The sequence below is a fragment of the Diplodia seriata genome (assembly GCF_021436955.1).
Source record: "Diplodia seriata strain FDS-637 chromosome Unknown scaffold_3, whole genome shotgun sequence".
Lineage (NCBI taxonomy): Eukaryota > Fungi > Ascomycota > Dothideomycetes > Botryosphaeriales > Botryosphaeriaceae > Diplodia > Diplodia seriata.
Genome location: NW_027117310.1, coordinates 3,522,996 through 3,541,321, shown reverse-complemented (window position 1 = coordinate 3,541,321; position 18,326 = coordinate 3,522,996). Strand labels below are relative to the sequence as shown.

Sequence of the window (18,326 nt, the reverse complement as noted above, 5' to 3'; positions counted from 1 at the left end):
CCATGGCGCTCTTGGGGGAGGCAACAGTGGCCAATGATGGCGCGGCAGGAGGGGTACATCGTGAGGCTGCCATGGGCCCGATTGGAACTGTGTCCGACAAGGGCGATTACTGAGAGGCGAGGGGAAGGTACCCGGGTACAATTGGCCCTCCAAGCGGCCAGTCTCGTGACCAAATGCGTAAAATGGGGAGCGGCCAAGGATGCGTGAGCTCTTGGCTGGACGATAGCAAGGAACGAGTCTCCACCTGCCAGCCGGCCTCATGCTGCGCCTTGCTGTGAGATCGGAGAAAGTTGGTCAGGCCAGAGGATGCCGCCGGTATCAGCGCGCGCGTGCGTCGTGTGCTGGTTGCAGTGGACGAGTGACGGAGCTGCAGCAGCTGTGCATCGCTCCTCCCGCCCCGCGTTTTCGGCCGCTTTTTCCGAGGCCCCTGGCGCCTTCCCCCCACTGCCGGTCCAGATAGCCAGCAATCAGCATGCCGTGCTCGCCTCACGCGGACACGCTGAGCATTACAACGATAGAGATCATGTCTGCGCTCTCTTCTGCACGCTCTCGAAGCTGCGGGCGTTCACGATGCCTCTCGCCAGTGACCTCGTCCTCGACGACTCCAAGTTCGACGAGTCTAGAATCAGCAGCGCAACCGCTGCGCTAAACGATAGGCTCATCGAGACGCAGCTAAGCATTCCGAAGTGGCACGAGGTAAGGCTGTCGAGTCTGACAAGTCGCACGACGCGACAGGAACCGCATGCTGAGCTCCGCGCGTGCAGGTCGGGGCAGAGAAGTTCCGCCAGATGCGTTGGAACGGGGAGACTGCTTTGCCCAAGCCTCTCGTGCTCGAATCTGGCGTCGACTTCCAGATGCCCTCCCGGGATGCCGGCCGCGACATTCCCTGCCGCATGTTCAAGCCTGCAAGCGGCGACGTGAGGGGCGTCTTCATGCATATCCACGGCGGCGGTTTCGTGCTGAACTCGGAGAAACAGTAGGCTCCCGCCGTGTGCACCTTGTGAATCTCGCGTTGAACAGGTCCAGCTCAGACACGTACATCAAGTCGCTCGCCGACGGTTGCCAGCTCGCAGTTGTTAGTATCGGTTATAGACTGGCGCCTGAGCACCCTTACCCTGCCGGACTCGACGATTGTATTGACGCTGCGGACTGGCTCAGCAGGAAGGCGAAGCCCAACTATGGTGCTGATCTGATGTTCATCGGTGGAGACGTAGGCTTCCGTCTTCAGCCACTCGCGCTTTAGCTAATATTGACGACAGTCGGCTGGTGCCAATCTCAGCGTCTTGACGGTGCTCCATTTCCTCAAGATGCAGTCGGGCTTCTCTTTGCGAGGATTGCTTCTGCAATATGGCGTCTACGACCTGTCCTACACTCTGCCGCAAGCAAAGAACTTCAAGAGACACGGTCCACTGGTCCTGGACCAGAGCGCAATGGCGCATTTCACGGATGCGTATTTGCCCGACAGAACGCAAGAGCAGCGGCGTGAGCCAGCCATCTCACCGTTCTACGAGGATCTGTATCAGTTCGGGAGGGCAACACTGCCGCCAGCGCTGTTCACGTGCGGGACCGAGGATCCTCTTTTGGACGACACCCTGATGATGACCGTCAAGTGGAGATGCACCGGGAGCGAGGCAATCACCAAGATCTTCACTGGGGCGCCCCACGCCTTTGCCTTATTTCCGCCGTCCGTGTGTGAGCACGCCGGTCCAGCGCTGGAGGTGACGCAACAGTTCATTTTGGAGAAGTCGGCCTAAGCGATTGTGCGTTGATACCCATCTGGGCGCAAATTTTTGAAATTGAATCTGGACGATTGCATGTCAGAGCGTAATGAGACCTGGCGAGCCGTGGGGTGAAGGCCGTCAAGTCAATTTTTCGCACTGTTTCACTCTTGGAACTGAAAGAGGGCCAATGATGGAGTAGGTAATCTCCATGTTGGCGTGACAAATGAGGTTCCGTATGCACAGGTTCACATCAAGCACGTTGAATCTCATCGTTGATCAGGACTTTCATTGTGCCTAATCGACTAAGGCGAGACGGTTTCAAAGGCCCCAAAGTGCCGGTGTTAGAAACAGGTCTGCCCGAATGCGGTAGCGTAAACGCTCTGTATCCTCGAAGGAATTTCGACCAGTTGCCCCATCTTCCCACTGTGCGATAATCCAAGATTGAGATTCGCAGTCGGTCCACGCTCCGCGCCCATAGCCGCCGTGCCTTCGTTGCCGATGGAATGACGTAATGCTCCGAGAGCCGAGTTGGTGAAGTCGATTGCGAGCCGTGTCAAGGATTGTTGATTGGTGAAGTCGTTCTCATGGTAGGTAGCGGGGTGACAGTGCTCGAGAAGGCGAGTCGTTTATTTGCTGCAATTTCGTCAGCGAGCTGGAATCGAAGGCGGGGTAGCTGTTGAGCTGGGAGGAACATACCTTCTCGCGCGAACCTTTCTTCTCTTACGCTTGAGGCGTCTGACGCGCTTCTTCCTCCACTTCGCTCTCATCTTGAAAACTAGATGAACTGAGAACAGTCAGTCGCGTGATCGGCGGGAGAGTGCACTCGCTGCAGTGAGCTTGCCGAAGGCTGCAGCGAGTTACTGCGGCCTCCTGGCAGCCATTGAGCGGCGCAGAGGGGCAAAATTCGTGCTTACCTGGTTGTCGAGATGAGGTCCGTTGGTGTGGAAAGAAGATGGTCTGAAGCTGCTCCGCAGTGTTCTTGTGTGGTGCTTAAGCGAGCCTAGCCGCTACCGGTATAGCGCAGATTAGTCAGAAAGTTAGGCCCGGTCCTCGTGACAGGCGCCTGCCAGTGACACACGCCAAGGCGCGCTGGCCATTCGCTGCCACTCGCAACGCGTCACCCGTCCGTTTTCACGAGCCGTCTGCCCAGGCGGGGAATCGCAACCGTCGAGAGGGGCTACCGAGCGGGGAAGATGGTGGAATCCTCTGCACCTCCAAAGGGTCAAGCTGGGCCCCCGGTCGCCTTCCTCGATGTCCGGGATGCAGCTTACGAGTACGATGGCAGAGACTCAGGTCTGTGGTTGCGCATCCTCTCTGGAGTCTCCACCTGACTCACATGTAGACCTGAGTTCACGGATACCGATCCGCGCCAACCAGGAGTTTCACCTTGGAAGGGATTCGCCGGAGTTGCACTATGCACACCAGACAGTCTCCAAACGTCACCTGAAATTCCACTGCATTCTCTTCGATAATGATGGACAGTGGGGAATCGAGCCTCTCGTCTATGCTGAGGACGTCTCGACGAACGGCACTCGCCTCAAGAGAGCCCATACGCTTGAGACTGTCATGATGCGCCCTCACGTCCAGATCACTCTTCTTGAAGACAGTGACGAGTTATGGCTCGCTCCCATGAAGTTCCTTCGGTACCGCGTGGAAGGAGAACATAGAGGCAAGGACCGTGTCTTCTCTCCCGAGCTGAAAATGGACATGAAGGCAAGCTACATGTGAATCCTTGGTGTCAGGTGAAGGTCTTACTGTTCTAGGTCATTTCTCATCGATATCACGTCAAACCTCGCGTGATTGGAGAGGGGGGCTATGGTGCAGTCCACGTAGCCATCCACCGGAAGACTCAACGGCAGGTCGCGTGTAAACTTGTTGACCTCGACCGTTTGCACCAACAAGGAAGATATATGGAAAGACTCGCACGTGAATTTGAGGTCTTGAAAGACCTCGATCACGTAAGTGTACAAACCGTTCCTTTAATACAATTTTCTGACAAAGTAGCCGAACATCATCAAGCTGGAAAAGGTCTACCACAGCGATGCAGGCTTGTAAGTCAATCCGCTTGCCAATCCTCTTGGGTCTTACTGGAATTTTGCAGCTACATCTTCCAAGAACTCATTCCGGGAGGCGATCTCTTCTCCTTCATAACGAACAGGCATGAATCCGGAATGCCCACCATTGAAGCCGGCGTGATCGTGTACCAGGTTCTCAAAGGCGTCGAGTACCTGCACAACAATGGCATCGTTCATCGGGACATTAAGCCAGACAATGTGTTACTGACATCGACAAGGACCGCATCTCGAGCTGTCATTACTGATTTCGGTCAAGCGCGCTACTTGCCCGAAGAGGACGCAGCTCAAAGAATGAAGACTATGGCGGGAACACTCGGCTTTAATGCTCCGTACGTGAATATCTGCTATTACACTCACATGGAACTCGCGTGAATTTGCAATCTTTTACTGATTTACTAATTGAATTACAGGGAAATCTTCAAACGGAATTCAAAGATTCCCTTCGGTTCGGGATACTCCAAGGCGGTCGACATGTGGTCTGTTGGCTGTGTTACCGCTCAACTATTAACTGGCAAACCGATGTTCCACGAAAACGATGCCGAAAACCAGGAAGCTGCCGTCAAGATCTTGAGCAGCAGATGCAATCTTGACATTCTGGATAATGATCCAGCCTGGCAAAGAGTCGGACGTCGAGCGAAGGATTTCATCCGTCGGACAGTCGTACTAGATGAGAACGACCGCCTGAGTGCGAAGGAGGCTCTGCAGCATGACTGGTTCTCGAACCGTGCCCATGATGATGAATTCAAAGCGGTGTACCAGCATGTCACCAAAGACTGGGAGCCTCGAAGAAGGACTTTTAGGATCATCGAGCGCATTCCTCCATCTCGTCCGCAGATGGAGCTTAACACATCTCAGTTCTTTCCACCACCCACGTTGCCCGAACGCCGGCCCCTCCCTATCGTCGACCTACTATCGGGCCAATCTTCAATGATGCCGGTCATAACTGAAGAGGCGGCCTGCCCAAGAGCGAGCTCGGCAACTCCCTCGATAGATTCAGGAGAAGAGTCAGAGATCCCTCGACCGCCACAATCTTGGGGAGGTACTGCGTCTGAAGAGTGGACACCCGCCAAGCGCATTGCAGCTACCTACTCACCTAGACCGCCTTTAATCGAGACTAGACAGCCTGTTACAGGACGCGTGGTGCAGCAAGATTCTAATTCTCGACAGGATATTGACCAAGAGAACCAAGGCCAGCAGCAACTAATTCCAACACAGCTTCTGACACTGAAACACCACGCGAAGGAACAAGATCTGCAGACGCTTTACCGTTCTGGCAGTGCCGAGCAATACCTCCCGCCGCGTTCCTCCGTACCAAATCCATTGCATCCTGATGAAAAGGGCATACGCGAAGATATGAGACAGCTCTCGCTGACTGAGCAGAAAGATGACGAGGCCATGGACTTTCAAGAAACGAGGCAGCCATCCTTTGACTTTGACCAGGAAATGACTCAAAACTCGCTCCCCCAGCAACAATATGGCGCTACGTCTTCGGGAAAAAGACAGTCTTCATCGGATTTCGATCAAGGCACCAACGATGCTGACTTCTGGGAGGTTGCTCTGACTTCGGAATTCAAGCACCCGACACCGAAGAGGTTGCGCACTGGCTAGCTAACCAATGACTGACAATGCGGACAATTGTTACAACACTTGTGCGTGGCTACACTTGCTATATTCGATGGGGTCGCCGAAGCCGACTTTGCATTTTAAGGAGATACATCTGGCTGCTCATCAGAGATGCTATGATCACGGACCTTTGTTTTACTCAGATAAATCTAAACCAGACGCTCATTTGATTATGCTTTCGTCGTGCGTGCAACACGAGATCTTGGACGTAATACCAGCGCCATTTCCCATGACCACGGACCTGCAGTCTTACGCTTGCTTCGGCAAAATCCCCCGACGTTCATCGCCCTACAGCCACTCATACTCTCCTCTACAACGACTTGTTCATGAACTTCCTCTTGATGAAGCTGAGCCAGTACTTGCTCGGCGCCGCCTGGTCCTCGGCATACACACGGTTCAGCAACCTGACGGCAAGCTCCTGACGCACCTGTGCGAGGTACTGGCGGAGGGTCTCGGCATCGTTGCGGTTGGCCGGGGCCTCGAAGGCCTGGTTGAGCGGGAAGCTGGCATCGCCGGGGATGGCGAAGTTGTTGTCGAGCGCGAGGTTCATCAGGGCCTGGTAGTCATCACGCCGAAGCAGCGTCAGCAAAAATCTGCCGCGTAACCGCAACTCCTACACCGCAACCGTTTCCCCCTTCCCTCCCATTCACGTCACCCTCCGCCAACGGTGTTGCTCCTTGTTGTATTTCCCCAAGAGGACGTGTTACGCACCTTCTCGGCCTCCCTCCTGCTCATGCTCGGCTTGATGTTGCCCAGGGCCTGGCTGACGAAGAGGATGCCGTAGATGAGGACGCGGTCGGCGGGGCCCTTGATCTCGAAGTTGCGGAAGAAGGTGTTGGCGCGGAAGAGGGCGAGGATCTCGTCGACGGGGTCGTACGACTCGTGCGACGCCTCGACCGTCAGCTCCGTCACGTCGGCCGGCAGAGGGGGCAGCTGCATCGCCGGGCCGCGCGTGCGCGTGCGCAGCGGCAGCAGCGCGAGGTTGCCTGTGGAGCGAGAGGAAACATTTCGTGTGAGCGAGGGGACGATGTTGGAGAAGGAGGAGGAAGCGGGGCGTGTGTTATGGTGGCGTCGGGAGCCGCATTGGTGGTGTGGGAGAGGATACGAGACGATGCAGCTCCGTGGTGGTGCCTGCGGGGAGCTGGCGGGGGCTGCGGCGGGAGCGGGTACCTATTATGTGCTGGTTGGGCTCATCGAGGAAGACGGAGTGGTAGGCCTGTCGGCATGTCAGCAGGGCATGCATAGCGCAGGATTGCGGCGACGTACGGGCATTTTGGCGGTGGTGGGATGTATGGAGCTTGGGTTACGGGGGAATCTCTGGGGGGCGGGCGCTGTCCTATGATGCGGGCCTGCCCGAACCCGACCGCAGGGCTGACGTTTGTTGCGTTTGCATCAATTTACGCGCCCCGCGTGAGCCACAGGCGCGTCTTCCGTTCCTCAACGCGTCCTGCTTTCTCCGCCACACTCTCACGTCGGTTCTACGCTTCGTGCTTCTCCTCCCTCTCCCTCAGCACTGTCGCCCACCATGTCCGACTTCGAAGGCGACGATATGGACGTCGATGCGCCCGCCATCGAGTTCAGCGCATCTAACATGGCTGCGAAGGGCAAGCGCAGCGCCGCAAACCTGCCTGTCGAGGCCGCGGATACCCTTCCCTGGTGTGTAGAAGCTCATTCAGGCCTCACTCCATGCACTGTAGCTAATCGGGCATACAGGGTCGAAAAATACCGCCCCGACACCCTCGACGATGTGTCCGGCCACCAGGACATCCTCGCGACCATTAACAAATTCGTCGACTCCAACGTACGTGCCTACGACGTAACACTGGATGCTCCCTAATAACAAATGTCTAGAGGCTACCACACCTGCTCCTCTACGGTCCTCCCGGTACCGGTAAGACGTCTACCGTCCTCGCCCTGGCGCGGCGCATATATGGCAACAAGAACATGCGGCAGATGGTCCTGGAGCTCAATGCCAGTGACGACAGAGGCATTGACGTCGTACGGTAAGCCCTCCGTCCGCCCTCCATCTCGCAACCCCAAGCGCACACACCGCTCACGCAATCCCATGCCTCCGCAGCGAACAAATCAAGACCTTCAGCAGCACGAAGCAAATCTTCTCCACCGCCGCACCGGCGGCCGCCGGCGCCGCAAACGCAAACTCGCCATCGCTCGCGGGCTTCAAGCTCATCATCCTCGACGAGGCGGACGCGATGACGGCGACGGCGCAGATGGCGCTGCGGCGCATCATGGAGAAGTACACGGCCAACACGCGCTTCTGCATCATCGCCAACTACACGCACAAGCTGTCGCCCGCGCTGCTGTCGCGCTGCACGCGCTTCCGCTTCAGCCCGCTGCGCGCCCCCGACATCCGCCGCCTCGTCGACACCGTCGTCGCGCGCGAGGACGTGCGCATCTCGCCCGCCGCCACCGACAGCCTCGTGCGCCTCAGCAAGGGGGACATGCGCCGCGCCCTCAACGTGCTGCAGGCCTGCCACGCGAGCAGCACGCCGTTGCGCGAGGAGGGCGAGGACGCGGCGCGCGCGAAGCGGAAGGTGGATGAGCGCGAGATGATTACGGAGACGACGATTTATGATTGCATCGCCGCGCCGCATCCGGACGACGTCAAGTTCGTCCTGCGCACCCTGCTGGAGACGAGCAATGTGCGCTCTTGTCTGCAGGATGTCCAGCGCCTGAAGGCTGCCAAGGGCCTGGCGCTCGCGGATATCTTGTCCGCGCTGGCCGAGGAGTTGGCGCAGCTCGATGTACCCCCTCAGGCGCGGGTGACGTGGATGGAGGGCTTGAGCGAGGTCGAGTATAGGTTGAGCGGTGGCGGCAGCGAGGTGTTGCAAACGGGCGCGATGGTTGGGGTGGTGAGAAATGGTGCGGAATTGGCGGCGGCGAAGGGGAAGTAAGGGAAAGTTAACTTTTGAAGTAGGGTGGCGGGAGGGGGGAGGAAAAGAAAAAGGTCATTTGCATGATGGGTGTTATCGGCGTTACAAGGAAACGAAACGACGGTTGTTCACGGTGGCATGGAATTTTCTATACTTGAGTAGAGTAAGGGTAGAGGGATAAGGGGGTGAGGTCTGCGGGTGAAGATGCAGACGGGACGTTTGATGCCGGTAATTGATAAATGTGAGGCATACATCCACTCATGCAGGCAGATTCAACGCAGCATATGCAATCTAACACTTCGCAAAGTCTTCTTGTTCCTTATCGACAGAAGGAGCGGATGTGATGGCTACGTATACGCCATCGCAATGGGCTGTAAAAGTTCACCTCTCTGCAACCAAAGCCATCGGAACTTTTGTACCCTACCTATAGGCAGTCGAAGTCTACGTCTGGGGACTTATATCACTTTACAAAGCTGTGTATATCGAATTCCGAACGCTTGGTTCAACGGCTCGAGCATGGAGTGCATCGGCAGAGTAGCGCGAGGGTTAAAGTCAATAGACACCGGGACGACAACACCGAGATATTCATCTGATATATAGGGATAAGAGGGTATCGACCGATGTATAAAAGGTACAGTCTTGGACAAACCATTAATATGGCGTGTTCTGTTCTACTCTTTTTTTTCGGTTCAATCAACAATTTTACCTCAACATAGTTGGGTTGTAGCATCGTTTTGTCTCACAAGCAACACGCAATACTCTACTAATCCTCGGAAAGCTGTACAAGTTTTTGTCTTGCAGGCGGTTATCCATGTACTATCTAGAGTGCGAAATTTCTGTTGTTTGTCATTCATGGTGATGCTGTCCTGCATCCGTAGCCGTTCTTTACATTGCCCTACCAGCCAGTGGCACAATTTTTTCCTCCCCTGCTTCTTTTCCTGTCTTCTACGTTTTTTCTAGCGACGCACTAATATAGGCCGGTTGTTAAGATGACGGCATGTGCGGCATTTCCAATTGCTGATTCATGCATAATTTTTTAGTTGTGGAGTATTCTACCTATCAGTTCGCATCGCTATCCACTTGAACACGAACACTCGGTAGAGAAGTCTTAGCCTCCGGCGGCCTTACATAAGGCTGACGGCAACGTTCACAGATAACGATTCGTCATTGTTAGTATAGCGCAGAATGGTGGCGCAAGGGAAATTGAAGCACTCCAACGAATTGATATGGTCAAATGAAAGAATGGAGAATTGGGCGAGCTTGGCCTGGTGGTCGGGCTCGTGCGTATCGTATTCTCTGGATTCGTTCTCTATAACTGACTAGTGAAGCGAGAATAGGTTCCCGCGAGCTGGGCACTAGGGCTGGTAGTGTGATGGATAGCGGAGCTCTATTTAAGTGTGCTTGGCGGGATTGGTAGGTGCACATGCATGCGGATAAGGACGATCAGTGCGGTACGGCAGATGGTTGGGATGAAGAAAGGGGAGCCGCGAGGTTGATCGAACAGTTGGGTGGTCGGGGGCTTAAATTCAGAATTTCGAGGATGTGTAGGCAACGGAGATGGGGAAAATGAAGGATCAGTAACAACAAAGTTTCACGACCCGCACGGGCTGGATATACTGAATCAATTGGTGTCACCACGGCGCCGATGGACTAAACCGGCAATTGGATGGGCTATTGGGTGCCTAAGAGAATCGGATTTACGGATTAGGGTGCGGATGAGATGTGAGGGCGCCTTGCTATTTGTGCGTAGCCTAGGCAGGTAAGGAGCGGCGACGATAGGTAGATCCGCGCCATTTGATACGCTGTACGGCTGTGTGACTTGACCAGATATACCTCCGGCGGAGCGTGAGCGCGAGGTGATGAGCAACATTCTGGTGGGGATCGACCGGCATGGGCCGAAAAAGAGAGCAAAAGCGTTTCTATCTTCGGCTTGGGCCCTGCTCCATGCACAGCTCCTGACGCTCGACGTCTGGGATATCCTTGAGCACACGCGTCAATGATGGCAAAGTCCGTCTTTTGTCAGTTTGTACGTTGCACTCGCATGCCTCCGTAGCATGTTGCATCGGTGACGTTGGTCCGATGCTGGATGAGACTGGAACAATGGAGACGGCGGACTGGTGAGAGAGCAGGTGGCAGCTTACCCTGGACTCGGATCTGCGCCCGTGCAGTGAGCCAGCCTCGAGGTTGTTGGTCGACGCGGGCGGCAATCCCGAAGGGTGCAGCCGGCAGATGTGCAGATGCTCGATCAGGAACCGCGAGCTGAAGAAACAGGCTGGCCGGGCACGCATGGCTGGCGCGGCGGACAGGGCGCTATTGGGTGGGCCGGGGCGAGATCCACACTTTATTTCATCATAGAGGGGAGGGCGGGAAATGGCAGCGGGCCTCCACGAGTCGGCGGCCAGCACTGGCCACGGCAGCCTGAGACGCCGCGTCGTCACGCAGTATAGGAGTGCGAGGAATAACAGGCAACGTGTCGCGAGGGTTGTGGTCGTGGTTCCTGGGGCCTGGGGCCTGGGGCCTGGGGCCTGGTGCTGGGGCTGGATGCGGCGGGCAGGCTCACCCTCGCGAAGCCTGAGCCTGAGCAGCGCTGCGCCGCCTCCCAGCTGCAAAGTCTCCGCACTGGGTGCACGCCGGCAACTGCACCAAAGCCTATCCAACACTCTCTCCCCAGATTAAGAAAGTGGAGACTCTGCAAGACGTTCGAAGTTGCGGCGTGACGGTACGCTAGCCCGCGGAGGCCCGCCCAGGTCGAGTCGATTGGTGCAGCCCCAGGGCAGATGGATGCATGCGATGCGGTACTGCTGACGGGGTGACTGGGTGGCTGCGGTGCTGGCGCTGCCACTTCGCGGCCTGCTGCCCGCCGCTAGGAAAAGTCTGGGGTAAGGCGCCGCAGCGGCAGGCACATGTGAGCAGCCGCCGCCGAGCTGGCCAGGTGCTGGTGGTGGATGGTAACAGGTGCCGGCTCATTGGCCCCTAGCGGTAGATCGAGACGACGTCCATGGAGTAATACTACCGGTAGGCGCTGCCGGCGTGCGTGCGCCGCGTTCGGAAGCTGCAGCTGCAGGTGGGCGCTGGTTCCTGCGTCGTGCCTTCCGGAAGCCGTCACCGGCCAGGAGCAGCGCAGCGCCGCACATCACACATCACACATCACGGCCTCCCACCGTCGCGAGGGCCCACTGTCCAGGAGGGACCTCCGGCACCCAGCTGCGGCCCGGCGGGTCTCGCGCTGCGCCCGCGCCGGCGGCCGGAACTACGCGCCCAGCCGGAGCGCCGCGAGCTTGTTGGAGACGGAGGGCGATTCTGGGGAAGGAAGCCAGGAGGAGCGGCGGCGAAACCAGCGTCGCCGCCACTTGTATGTGCAGCGGCAGGCTGGTGCGGCGAGGCCCTCGAGGCCCCAGGCATCCTATCCCCCCGAGCCTCGCCGATCATCGAACCATGCGCGTCGCGGCATGACTCTGCTCCATAGCTCCTCGCGATAACGCCCCCGAGTCGGCTGTGCGCCGCCGGACCCGCTTCTGCACGCGGCTCGGCCTCATGGACCGTCTGAGTCGGCCTCCCTCCCGTGCGTGCTACCGTCACTGTGCCAGCCCGCGGCGACGGCGCCACTCCTGAATCTTCCTTCCCCAGCGCGATCAGCCGCTAGTCATGGCCGGCCCGCCTGAGACTTGCCGTCCGCCGGCACGAACACCATAGCCGCTCCTCTTAAGCATGACGACCCCCATGATGACCCTGGAAGAGTGGACCCCGGGGCCGTTCACCTTTTGAAACCTCTCCACACCACGTGCCCAGCCTGTCGGGTTCACCCATTCATTTCAAAGCCATTGCCCTTTCCCGGTGCTGGTATTACACTGCGCTGCCGCCCCAGCCAAGCCTCCGCATCCTCGCATGTCGTAGCATGCAAGTGAAGTCCCTCCACATCTGCGGGAAGCCATGGCGCCCGTTCTGCAACCAGTCGACTACTACATTCCCGTCGTGAACCGCGGAATCACCATACAAGCCTCGGCCATCACTTGCATGGTACCTCTCCTCGTCGCCCTCTGCTTCGAGTCTCGCTGACTTCTTCAGATTATGTCATGGGCGGCCGTGAGTTTAAGGTTGTGGTCGCGCTGGAAGTTGGTGCACGCCCTTGGTTGGGATGATCTATTCGTCAGCATAGCAGCAGTACGTCTCCCTGAATCTACAAGTTCATCCCGAACCGTAACTGAGAGAAGTAGGGCTGGGCACTGTTTGGAGCTATAACATTGAGTAATGGTAAGTCTATCACCTTCAGTTGTCCCCTTACCGGGGAATCCCTTCTTGATTTGAACTGTGCGTTTTGTCTGACATGTTTTCAGAGGTTCCCAACGGGTTGGGCCTACATTGGACGAGCATAGTCACGAAAAACCCGGACGGGAGCCCGAATTACGACACCTACGAAAGCTATTTTATGGTGCGTAAAATAACAACCACCGATACTAAGCCCGTCAACTCACGTCGTGCAGTGGTTCTACCTTACCAACGTTTCCTACACTGGCGCCACAACCAGCATCAAACTGTCCTTACTATTACAATACCTTCGCATGTTTCCGAGAAACATCCACCCGCGAATGTTCCGCGTCCTGGTCGCCCTCATCGCCATCGTTTCAGCATGGGGAATCACCTTTCTTTTTCTTATGATCTTCGCATGCGATCCGGTGGATAAGTCGTGGCATTTGATGAAAGAGGGGAAATGCATCATGTTCGGCGACTTCCGCCCCCAAAACGCATACGCAGCGTACGCCAGCCACACTTCTTCCAACATGTTCTTGGACACAGTGATCCTTATCACACCTATACCAGTATTGTACAAGACACAGGTTGGCAAGAGGGCGAAGCTCGGCCTGGCCGGACTCTTCACTGCTGGAACACTGTGAGTCTTCCTATTGGCGGCGAACTAAACCGCCTCAAAGACACATCACAAACGGATACTAACGCGGTAAAACAGCGTCGTCATCACCGCCTCCCTCCGCCTTTGCTTCGTCGTCAAAAACAAGGCCGGCACCTACCCAACAGTGGACCCGCCGTGGTACGCACCGTACGTTGAGCCTCAACCGCATTCCCCTCCACCCTCTCTAACCACGCGTCGGCACACACAGCCCCATCGTCCTCATGTCCGTCCTCGAAGTCAACCTGGCCATCTGCACCGCCTCGATGCCCATCTTCTGGCCATACCTCGCGACGCGCATCTCGGGCATCAAGGTGATGCAGGAAGTCATCGTGCGCTCCGAGCCGCGCAAGGCGCCGTACCAGTTCTCCAACGCCTCGTCGGCCGGCTCCCACGGGCCGTCGCCCACGCCGTACTACCACCCCCGCAGCGACCCCGACGACCGCGACGACGCTAGCTTGGCGAAGAACGGGTCTGCTGTCGCTGTTATCTCTACCCGCCGCCGCAGCGACTCGGACGCGAGCGAGCGCCGGCTGACGCGCGACTGGTGGGACGAGGCCGTCGCCGAGGGGGGTGGTCACGATGACAGCAGCAGCAGGGTAAAGAGAGAGAGAAGCGGGACGGGAGCGTCGTCGAGGACGAAGGATAGTGGCTCCGCCAAAAGGCCGAGCAGTCAGTACCGCCGCGAACACCACTACACCGCGTCGCTGCCGTACGATGGCGATAGGCATAAGCTGTACTATGGCGATCCGACGGTGGCGGAGCTCGTGGTGGGGGATCTGTTTGGGGGAGAGCCGGCGGGGCTTTCGCGTGCGGATTCGACGACCCGGGGGGGAGGAGGTGGTGTTGGCGTTGGTGGCGGGGAGACGGAGGGGTTTATGGGCGCGTTTGAGGAAAGGACGACGGGGCATCAGGCCGCTGCGTGGTTTGAACCCGAGCCGGTGGCGTTGCAGGATTTGAGAGGGAGGGGGAAGAGGTGAGAGTGAGGGAAACAAAAAAGAAAGAAAGAAGAGGCGGAGAGGCCAACACTTTCCTTTTTTTTTTTTGGTTGGGGTGGTTTTTTGTTTTTTATTGGGCTGAGACGTTCGTTTGATACCACTACGTTTTTGCTTTTTGGTCTTTTACTTAATGAAGAGGAGGAAAGGAAGGACGGCTGAACGCAAGGGAGGATCCTGTTTCTGTTGAGGCTGCGCCTGGAATATGAAAAGCAGAGACGGTGGCGGTAATATAAGAAAGATATCGAGACCACAGGAATACGGTAGACATATGGGACACGGCACGTAAGCTGAGACTGGATCTCCGCTTTCGGCAAGCGTTACGCTACTAGACGCTATCAGTAATTCATCGAAGCACAAAGAAAAGTAGTTGTGCGATACACGTGCTTCTCCGCCAACTCTTGAGCGAATCAAACTGAACAACCTTACCTCGTCGCGGTAATACGGTAGCTTCGTCAAGAAAAAACTGGCTCTATGGGTCTCAAAACCATTTCCTCAAGCGGTACGATCCACCGACACTTTAACTGGCGCATTTCGATTGGTCTGGAGACGAATGGCTGATAATCACTTATTTATGTCGTGTCACAGCTGGTTGGACTCTACGTAAATAGTGAAATCCTATGGCTGAACGTGCTTGTAAAGGTTGAAAGCCGCATCTACGCCTGAAAAAAATTATCTGCTTACATGGGAAGGCTGTTTGAAACATGTCCGTGTTCAGATAATTGTTTCAATTTCCTATGTAGGAAAACCACAGTACTATAATATCAGAGAGCCTGTAACATGGTGGTGAGCGGGTCGGTGGATCGCGCCATATGAAACGACAATTTATGACAATACATCTCACGGAGTCAGTACGGTGTTCATAATTGACTCTCATTCTCGCAGGAACATCAGGCCTCATCCTAAATAGATACCGCAGCTGATGAGTGCGAAGAGTGGTCGTTACGAATATCACCCAGCAACAAATAAGCTAAGCATAATCGAGCACGTAGCAAACAAAGCATGGAGCACACAGTGCGAAATATCAAACAAGTCACTGTAGCCCAAGCAATGAAGTATGCATTGCCCTACGACTTCTTCTCATGGCTGAATCCGAACCGTCATTTCAAATTTCGAGCAATAACGTTTACATCCCGTTCTGAGCAATGCTTACTGAGAGGAGGCAGGATTCGCTCCGGCGCAAGCGGTATGCTTCCGTGAATGATGCTTGGTGGCTAATGTGGAGTGACTTCTGCATAACTCTTATCGAGGGAAAGTAATACACTTCGAAGGTAATGCAGTTCTGGATGCGAAGAACAACTTGTCGCTCTTAATGCAAGTTCACTGCCGACTTCCAGTGCCGGTGTCTATTGATCTTCAAACCTGAGACAGGCCCATGCAAGTTCTCCAAGCGAGACGGCTGTTCAAGATATCCTTTCATCCGTTCACCAGGTATTAAAGAACATCATAGGTACTCAATTCAAGGGGCCAGCAGTGTCGAGATACCGCTAATGGATGTGCAGACAGTATATATTGCCAAAATTTATCCACTCTTCCATCAAAGCAGCACAAGCGCCGCATCGGGTCTGTGGTTTAGTGGTATAATACTCCCTTAGCATGGGAGTGGTCCGGGGTTCGGTTAGTTACCTTCACGTTCGAATCTCTTGAGCATCATTCTAACATTCAAAAAGATTCCCCGCGGATCCAACAGTAACTGGTTCAATTCCGGTATTATATCTTTTTTTCTTTTTGTTCAACGCTGGTTGAACATCAGTTTTGGCTCATGGTCCGGGGTTCGATTCACCGCGGATCCAATAGTCCTGGTTTAATCCCAGGGTTGTACCTTCTCTTTTGCTCTTGTGGAGGAGGATTTTTGGTGTTGAAAATGAGGGTTTTGGGCAAAAAGGCTTTTTTTTGTTGCCAAACGCAGTGGGGAAGCCTTTTCGGCAAAGCCGACGTGTAGCGTGAAGCCGAGAGGAGTACTGAGAACTTCTCGGAACTTTGTTTTGACTGATGGTCGATTCTAGACTACATGTGGACGTGCAGACGGATTTTGAAGTCTGAACATGTACCGGCCGGGATGAGGGTTGTTCCATCTCAACTCCTGCTTTTTGCGTACCAAGAGTGATGCATCACATCTCAGAATTCTTAGAAAGCAAGCAGAATCATTGGGCCGATGACTTGGCTGAAGTGGTTGATGTGCTTGCCAGAGTAACGAAAGTACAACACTTTAAAAAGGGAGACAGGTCATTGAGAAGATTTACTGCTCGACGTCCGGGTCTGAACTTTCCTGCTCTTTGGTAAATTGAACAGTGTGGGGGATGGGTGAGAAGCACCGAGAGGACGCCAGATCGGATGTCGAGCCGCATCGGGAAATCCATCCGCCGACGTCATCGAGGGGCCGAATTACTCGCCCCGCCAAATCCAAAGTTCGCCGACACACCAGACATCACAACACACAACATGGAGTACGACACCAAGACGCGTGGGTAGTCCAGCGACATGCGCTCTCGGCCAATGCTGACCTCACTCCCCAGCGCCATACAGCACCAGCGACAAGACGTCGTTCGCCTACGTTTCCGCAAAGGACCGCTGGCCCGTCATCATCGTCAGTCCTCAGCCCTCACCTCACCATCGGCTGACACTGACCTCGCCAGACTGGGGGCATCGATGATGTCCACCGCGCCGCGCTCCAAGCCACGGACCCCGAAGTAGCGAACGAGGGGAAGCAGATTGTCCAGGCTCTCGCGAAGCTCAAGCACGAGCTGCAGCACAACCGCCCATTGACACCCATCCCCGATGATGGCGAGGCCGACGTAGCCGGCTACAACAAAGAGCTGGAGGCTCTGGGAAACCCGTCATGGTTCGACGTGCCCTGGCTCTTCTCTGAGTGCTACCTCTACAGGTAACCTTGCTCGCCGCGCCATTCTCACCGCGACACTGTTGTTGACCTACACAGATAGACGCGTAAACACCGCCTTCACCCTCTCCCAAAAATGGAAGACGTACGACATCTTCGCCCGCCAAAAGATGGACACCTTCCGCTCCTCGCGCCCCGCCGTCCTCGAACTCGCCGCCCGGTACAAGGATCTCGTCAGCCAGCTCGAAACGGGCAAGGCCCAATCGCAGGAGGACAAGGAGGAGGCCGACAAGATCTTGTTCATGGAGATGTGCGAGATCTGCTTGTGGGGCAATGCCACGGATCTATCGCTTCTGACTTCCCTGACGTACGAGGACATCCAGAAGCTCCAGGGCTCCGAGGCGCGCAAGGCGTCGGAGAAGAACATTGTCGTCAACGACCTCGGGGCTGCCTACAAGGTCCTGCTCGATGCCAAGAAGGCCGGCAAGAAGGAGCGCAGGGTGGACATTGTGCTGGACAACGCCGGCTTCGAGCTCTTCGTCGACCTCATCCTGGCGGGCTACCTACTCTCGGCCGGCCTGGCGACCAATGTCGTCCTCCACCCCAAGTCCATGCCGTGGTTCGTGTCCGACGTCCTGCCTCAGGACTTCGCCGCCCTCCTCAACGCTCTGGCGAACCCGCAGGCCTTTTACACCACTCAGACGGACGACGAAAAACACGCGGGCCGCACACCGCAGCCGCTGTCGGAGAAGGAGGCGGAGGAGTTGTCTTTCCTTTTCCAGAGGTGGAGCGGGTTCCACGCCGAGGGCCAGCTCACCATCCGCCCCAACCGCTTCTGGACCGAGGGCGGAAGCTACTGGCGTCTGCCCAAGACGGCGCCTAGCCTCTACGAGGATCTGAAGGAGAGCGAGCTTGTCATCTTCAAGGGTGATCTCAACTACAGGAAGCTGACCGGCGATGTACGTATCCCCATCTACCGCCCAATTCACAGAAAGCTAACCAGTATTGCAGGCTGCCTGGGACCCTACTACCCCCTTCGTCGAGGCGATCGGTCCTCTCGGCCCCAAGTCTGACGTCCGCGTACTTGCGCTTAGGACATGCAAGGCCGATGTTGTTGTCGGCTTGCAGCAGGGCAAGGACGAGGAGTTGAGGCAGACTGAGAACGGTGGCGGAGACAGTGGATGCCGCAAGTGGGCGTGGAGCGGCAAGTGGGCGGTGGTGCAGTTTTCCGACGGCAAGGCTTGAAAGCAAGGGTTTGTGAAAGACTTGCAAAGATGTT

The 18,326-nt window shown here is 56.1% G+C and overlaps 7 protein-coding genes and 1 non-coding gene across 8 annotated transcripts; 7 read left to right on the top strand and 1 right to left on the bottom strand.

Moving 5' to 3' along the window:
* Nucleotides 1-570: 570 nt before the first annotated feature.
* Nucleotides 571-1,754, top strand: SLS55_003767 (uncharacterized protein; the record flags this gene model as incomplete). The annotated part of the gene is made up of 4 exons (XM_066775232.1): nt 571-696; nt 765-976; nt 1,021-1,210; nt 1,260-1,754. 4 exons carry the CDS (start codon nt 571-573, stop codon nt 1,752-1,754), a joined length of 1,023 nt encoding a protein of 340 aa, XP_066635351.1.
* A 1,160-nt stretch (nt 1,755-2,914) lies between these two features.
* SLS55_003766 (uncharacterized protein) lies at nt 2,915-3,449 on the top strand (the record flags this gene model as incomplete). Its single annotated transcript, XM_066775231.1, has 2 exons — nt 2,915-3,014; nt 3,064-3,449. 2 exons carry the CDS (start codon nt 2,915-2,917, stop codon nt 3,447-3,449), a joined length of 486 nt encoding a protein of 161 aa, XP_066635350.1.
* Nucleotides 3,450-3,631: 182 nt separating this feature from the next.
* Nucleotides 3,632-5,404, top strand: SLS55_003765 (uncharacterized protein; the record flags this gene model as incomplete). Its single annotated transcript, XM_066775230.1, has 4 exons — nt 3,632-3,679; nt 3,726-3,772; nt 3,823-4,125; nt 4,207-5,404. The coding sequence occupies 4 exons, from the start codon at nt 3,632-3,634 to the stop codon at nt 5,402-5,404; spliced, it is 1,596 nt and encodes a 531-aa protein (XP_066635349.1).
* A 325-nt stretch (nt 5,405-5,729) lies between these two features.
* ARC18 (subunit of the Arp2/3 complex) lies at nt 5,730-6,691 on the bottom strand (the record flags this gene model as incomplete). The annotated part of the gene is made up of 4 exons (XM_066775229.1): nt 5,730-5,975; nt 6,131-6,405; nt 6,590-6,635; nt 6,686-6,691. The coding sequence occupies 4 exons, from the start codon at nt 6,689-6,691 to the stop codon at nt 5,730-5,732; spliced, it is 573 nt and encodes a 190-aa protein (XP_066635348.1).
* A 253-nt stretch (nt 6,692-6,944) lies between these two features.
* On the top strand, nt 6,945-8,331 carry RFC3 (Subunit of heteropentameric Replication factor C (RF-C); the record flags this gene model as incomplete). Its single annotated transcript, XM_066775228.1, has 4 exons — nt 6,945-7,075; nt 7,133-7,220; nt 7,271-7,422; nt 7,497-8,331. The coding sequence occupies 4 exons, from the start codon at nt 6,945-6,947 to the stop codon at nt 8,329-8,331; spliced, it is 1,206 nt and encodes a 401-aa protein (XP_066635347.1).
* Nucleotides 8,332-13,088: 4,757 nt separating this feature from the next.
* On the top strand, nt 13,089-14,193 carry SLS55_003762 (uncharacterized protein; the record flags this gene model as incomplete). Its single annotated transcript, XM_066775227.1, has 3 exons — nt 13,089-13,198; nt 13,274-13,363; nt 13,425-14,193. The coding sequence occupies 3 exons, from the start codon at nt 13,089-13,091 to the stop codon at nt 14,191-14,193; spliced, it is 969 nt and encodes a 322-aa protein (XP_066635346.1).
* Nucleotides 14,194-15,769: 1,576 nt separating this feature from the next.
* On the top strand, nt 15,770-15,894 carry SLS55_003761. Its single transcript has one exon. It is a non-coding gene; the product is annotated as a tRNA-Ala (tRNA).
* A 756-nt stretch (nt 15,895-16,650) lies between these two features.
* Nucleotides 16,651-18,292, top strand: HRT2 (Hairy/enhancer-of-split with YRPW motif protein 2; the record flags this gene model as incomplete). The annotated part of the gene is made up of 5 exons (XM_066775226.1): nt 16,651-16,672; nt 16,725-16,795; nt 16,845-17,092; nt 17,151-18,006; nt 18,059-18,292. 5 exons carry the CDS (start codon nt 16,651-16,653, stop codon nt 18,290-18,292), a joined length of 1,431 nt encoding a protein of 476 aa, XP_066635345.1.
* Between the last annotated feature and the right edge of the window lie 34 nt (nt 18,293-18,326).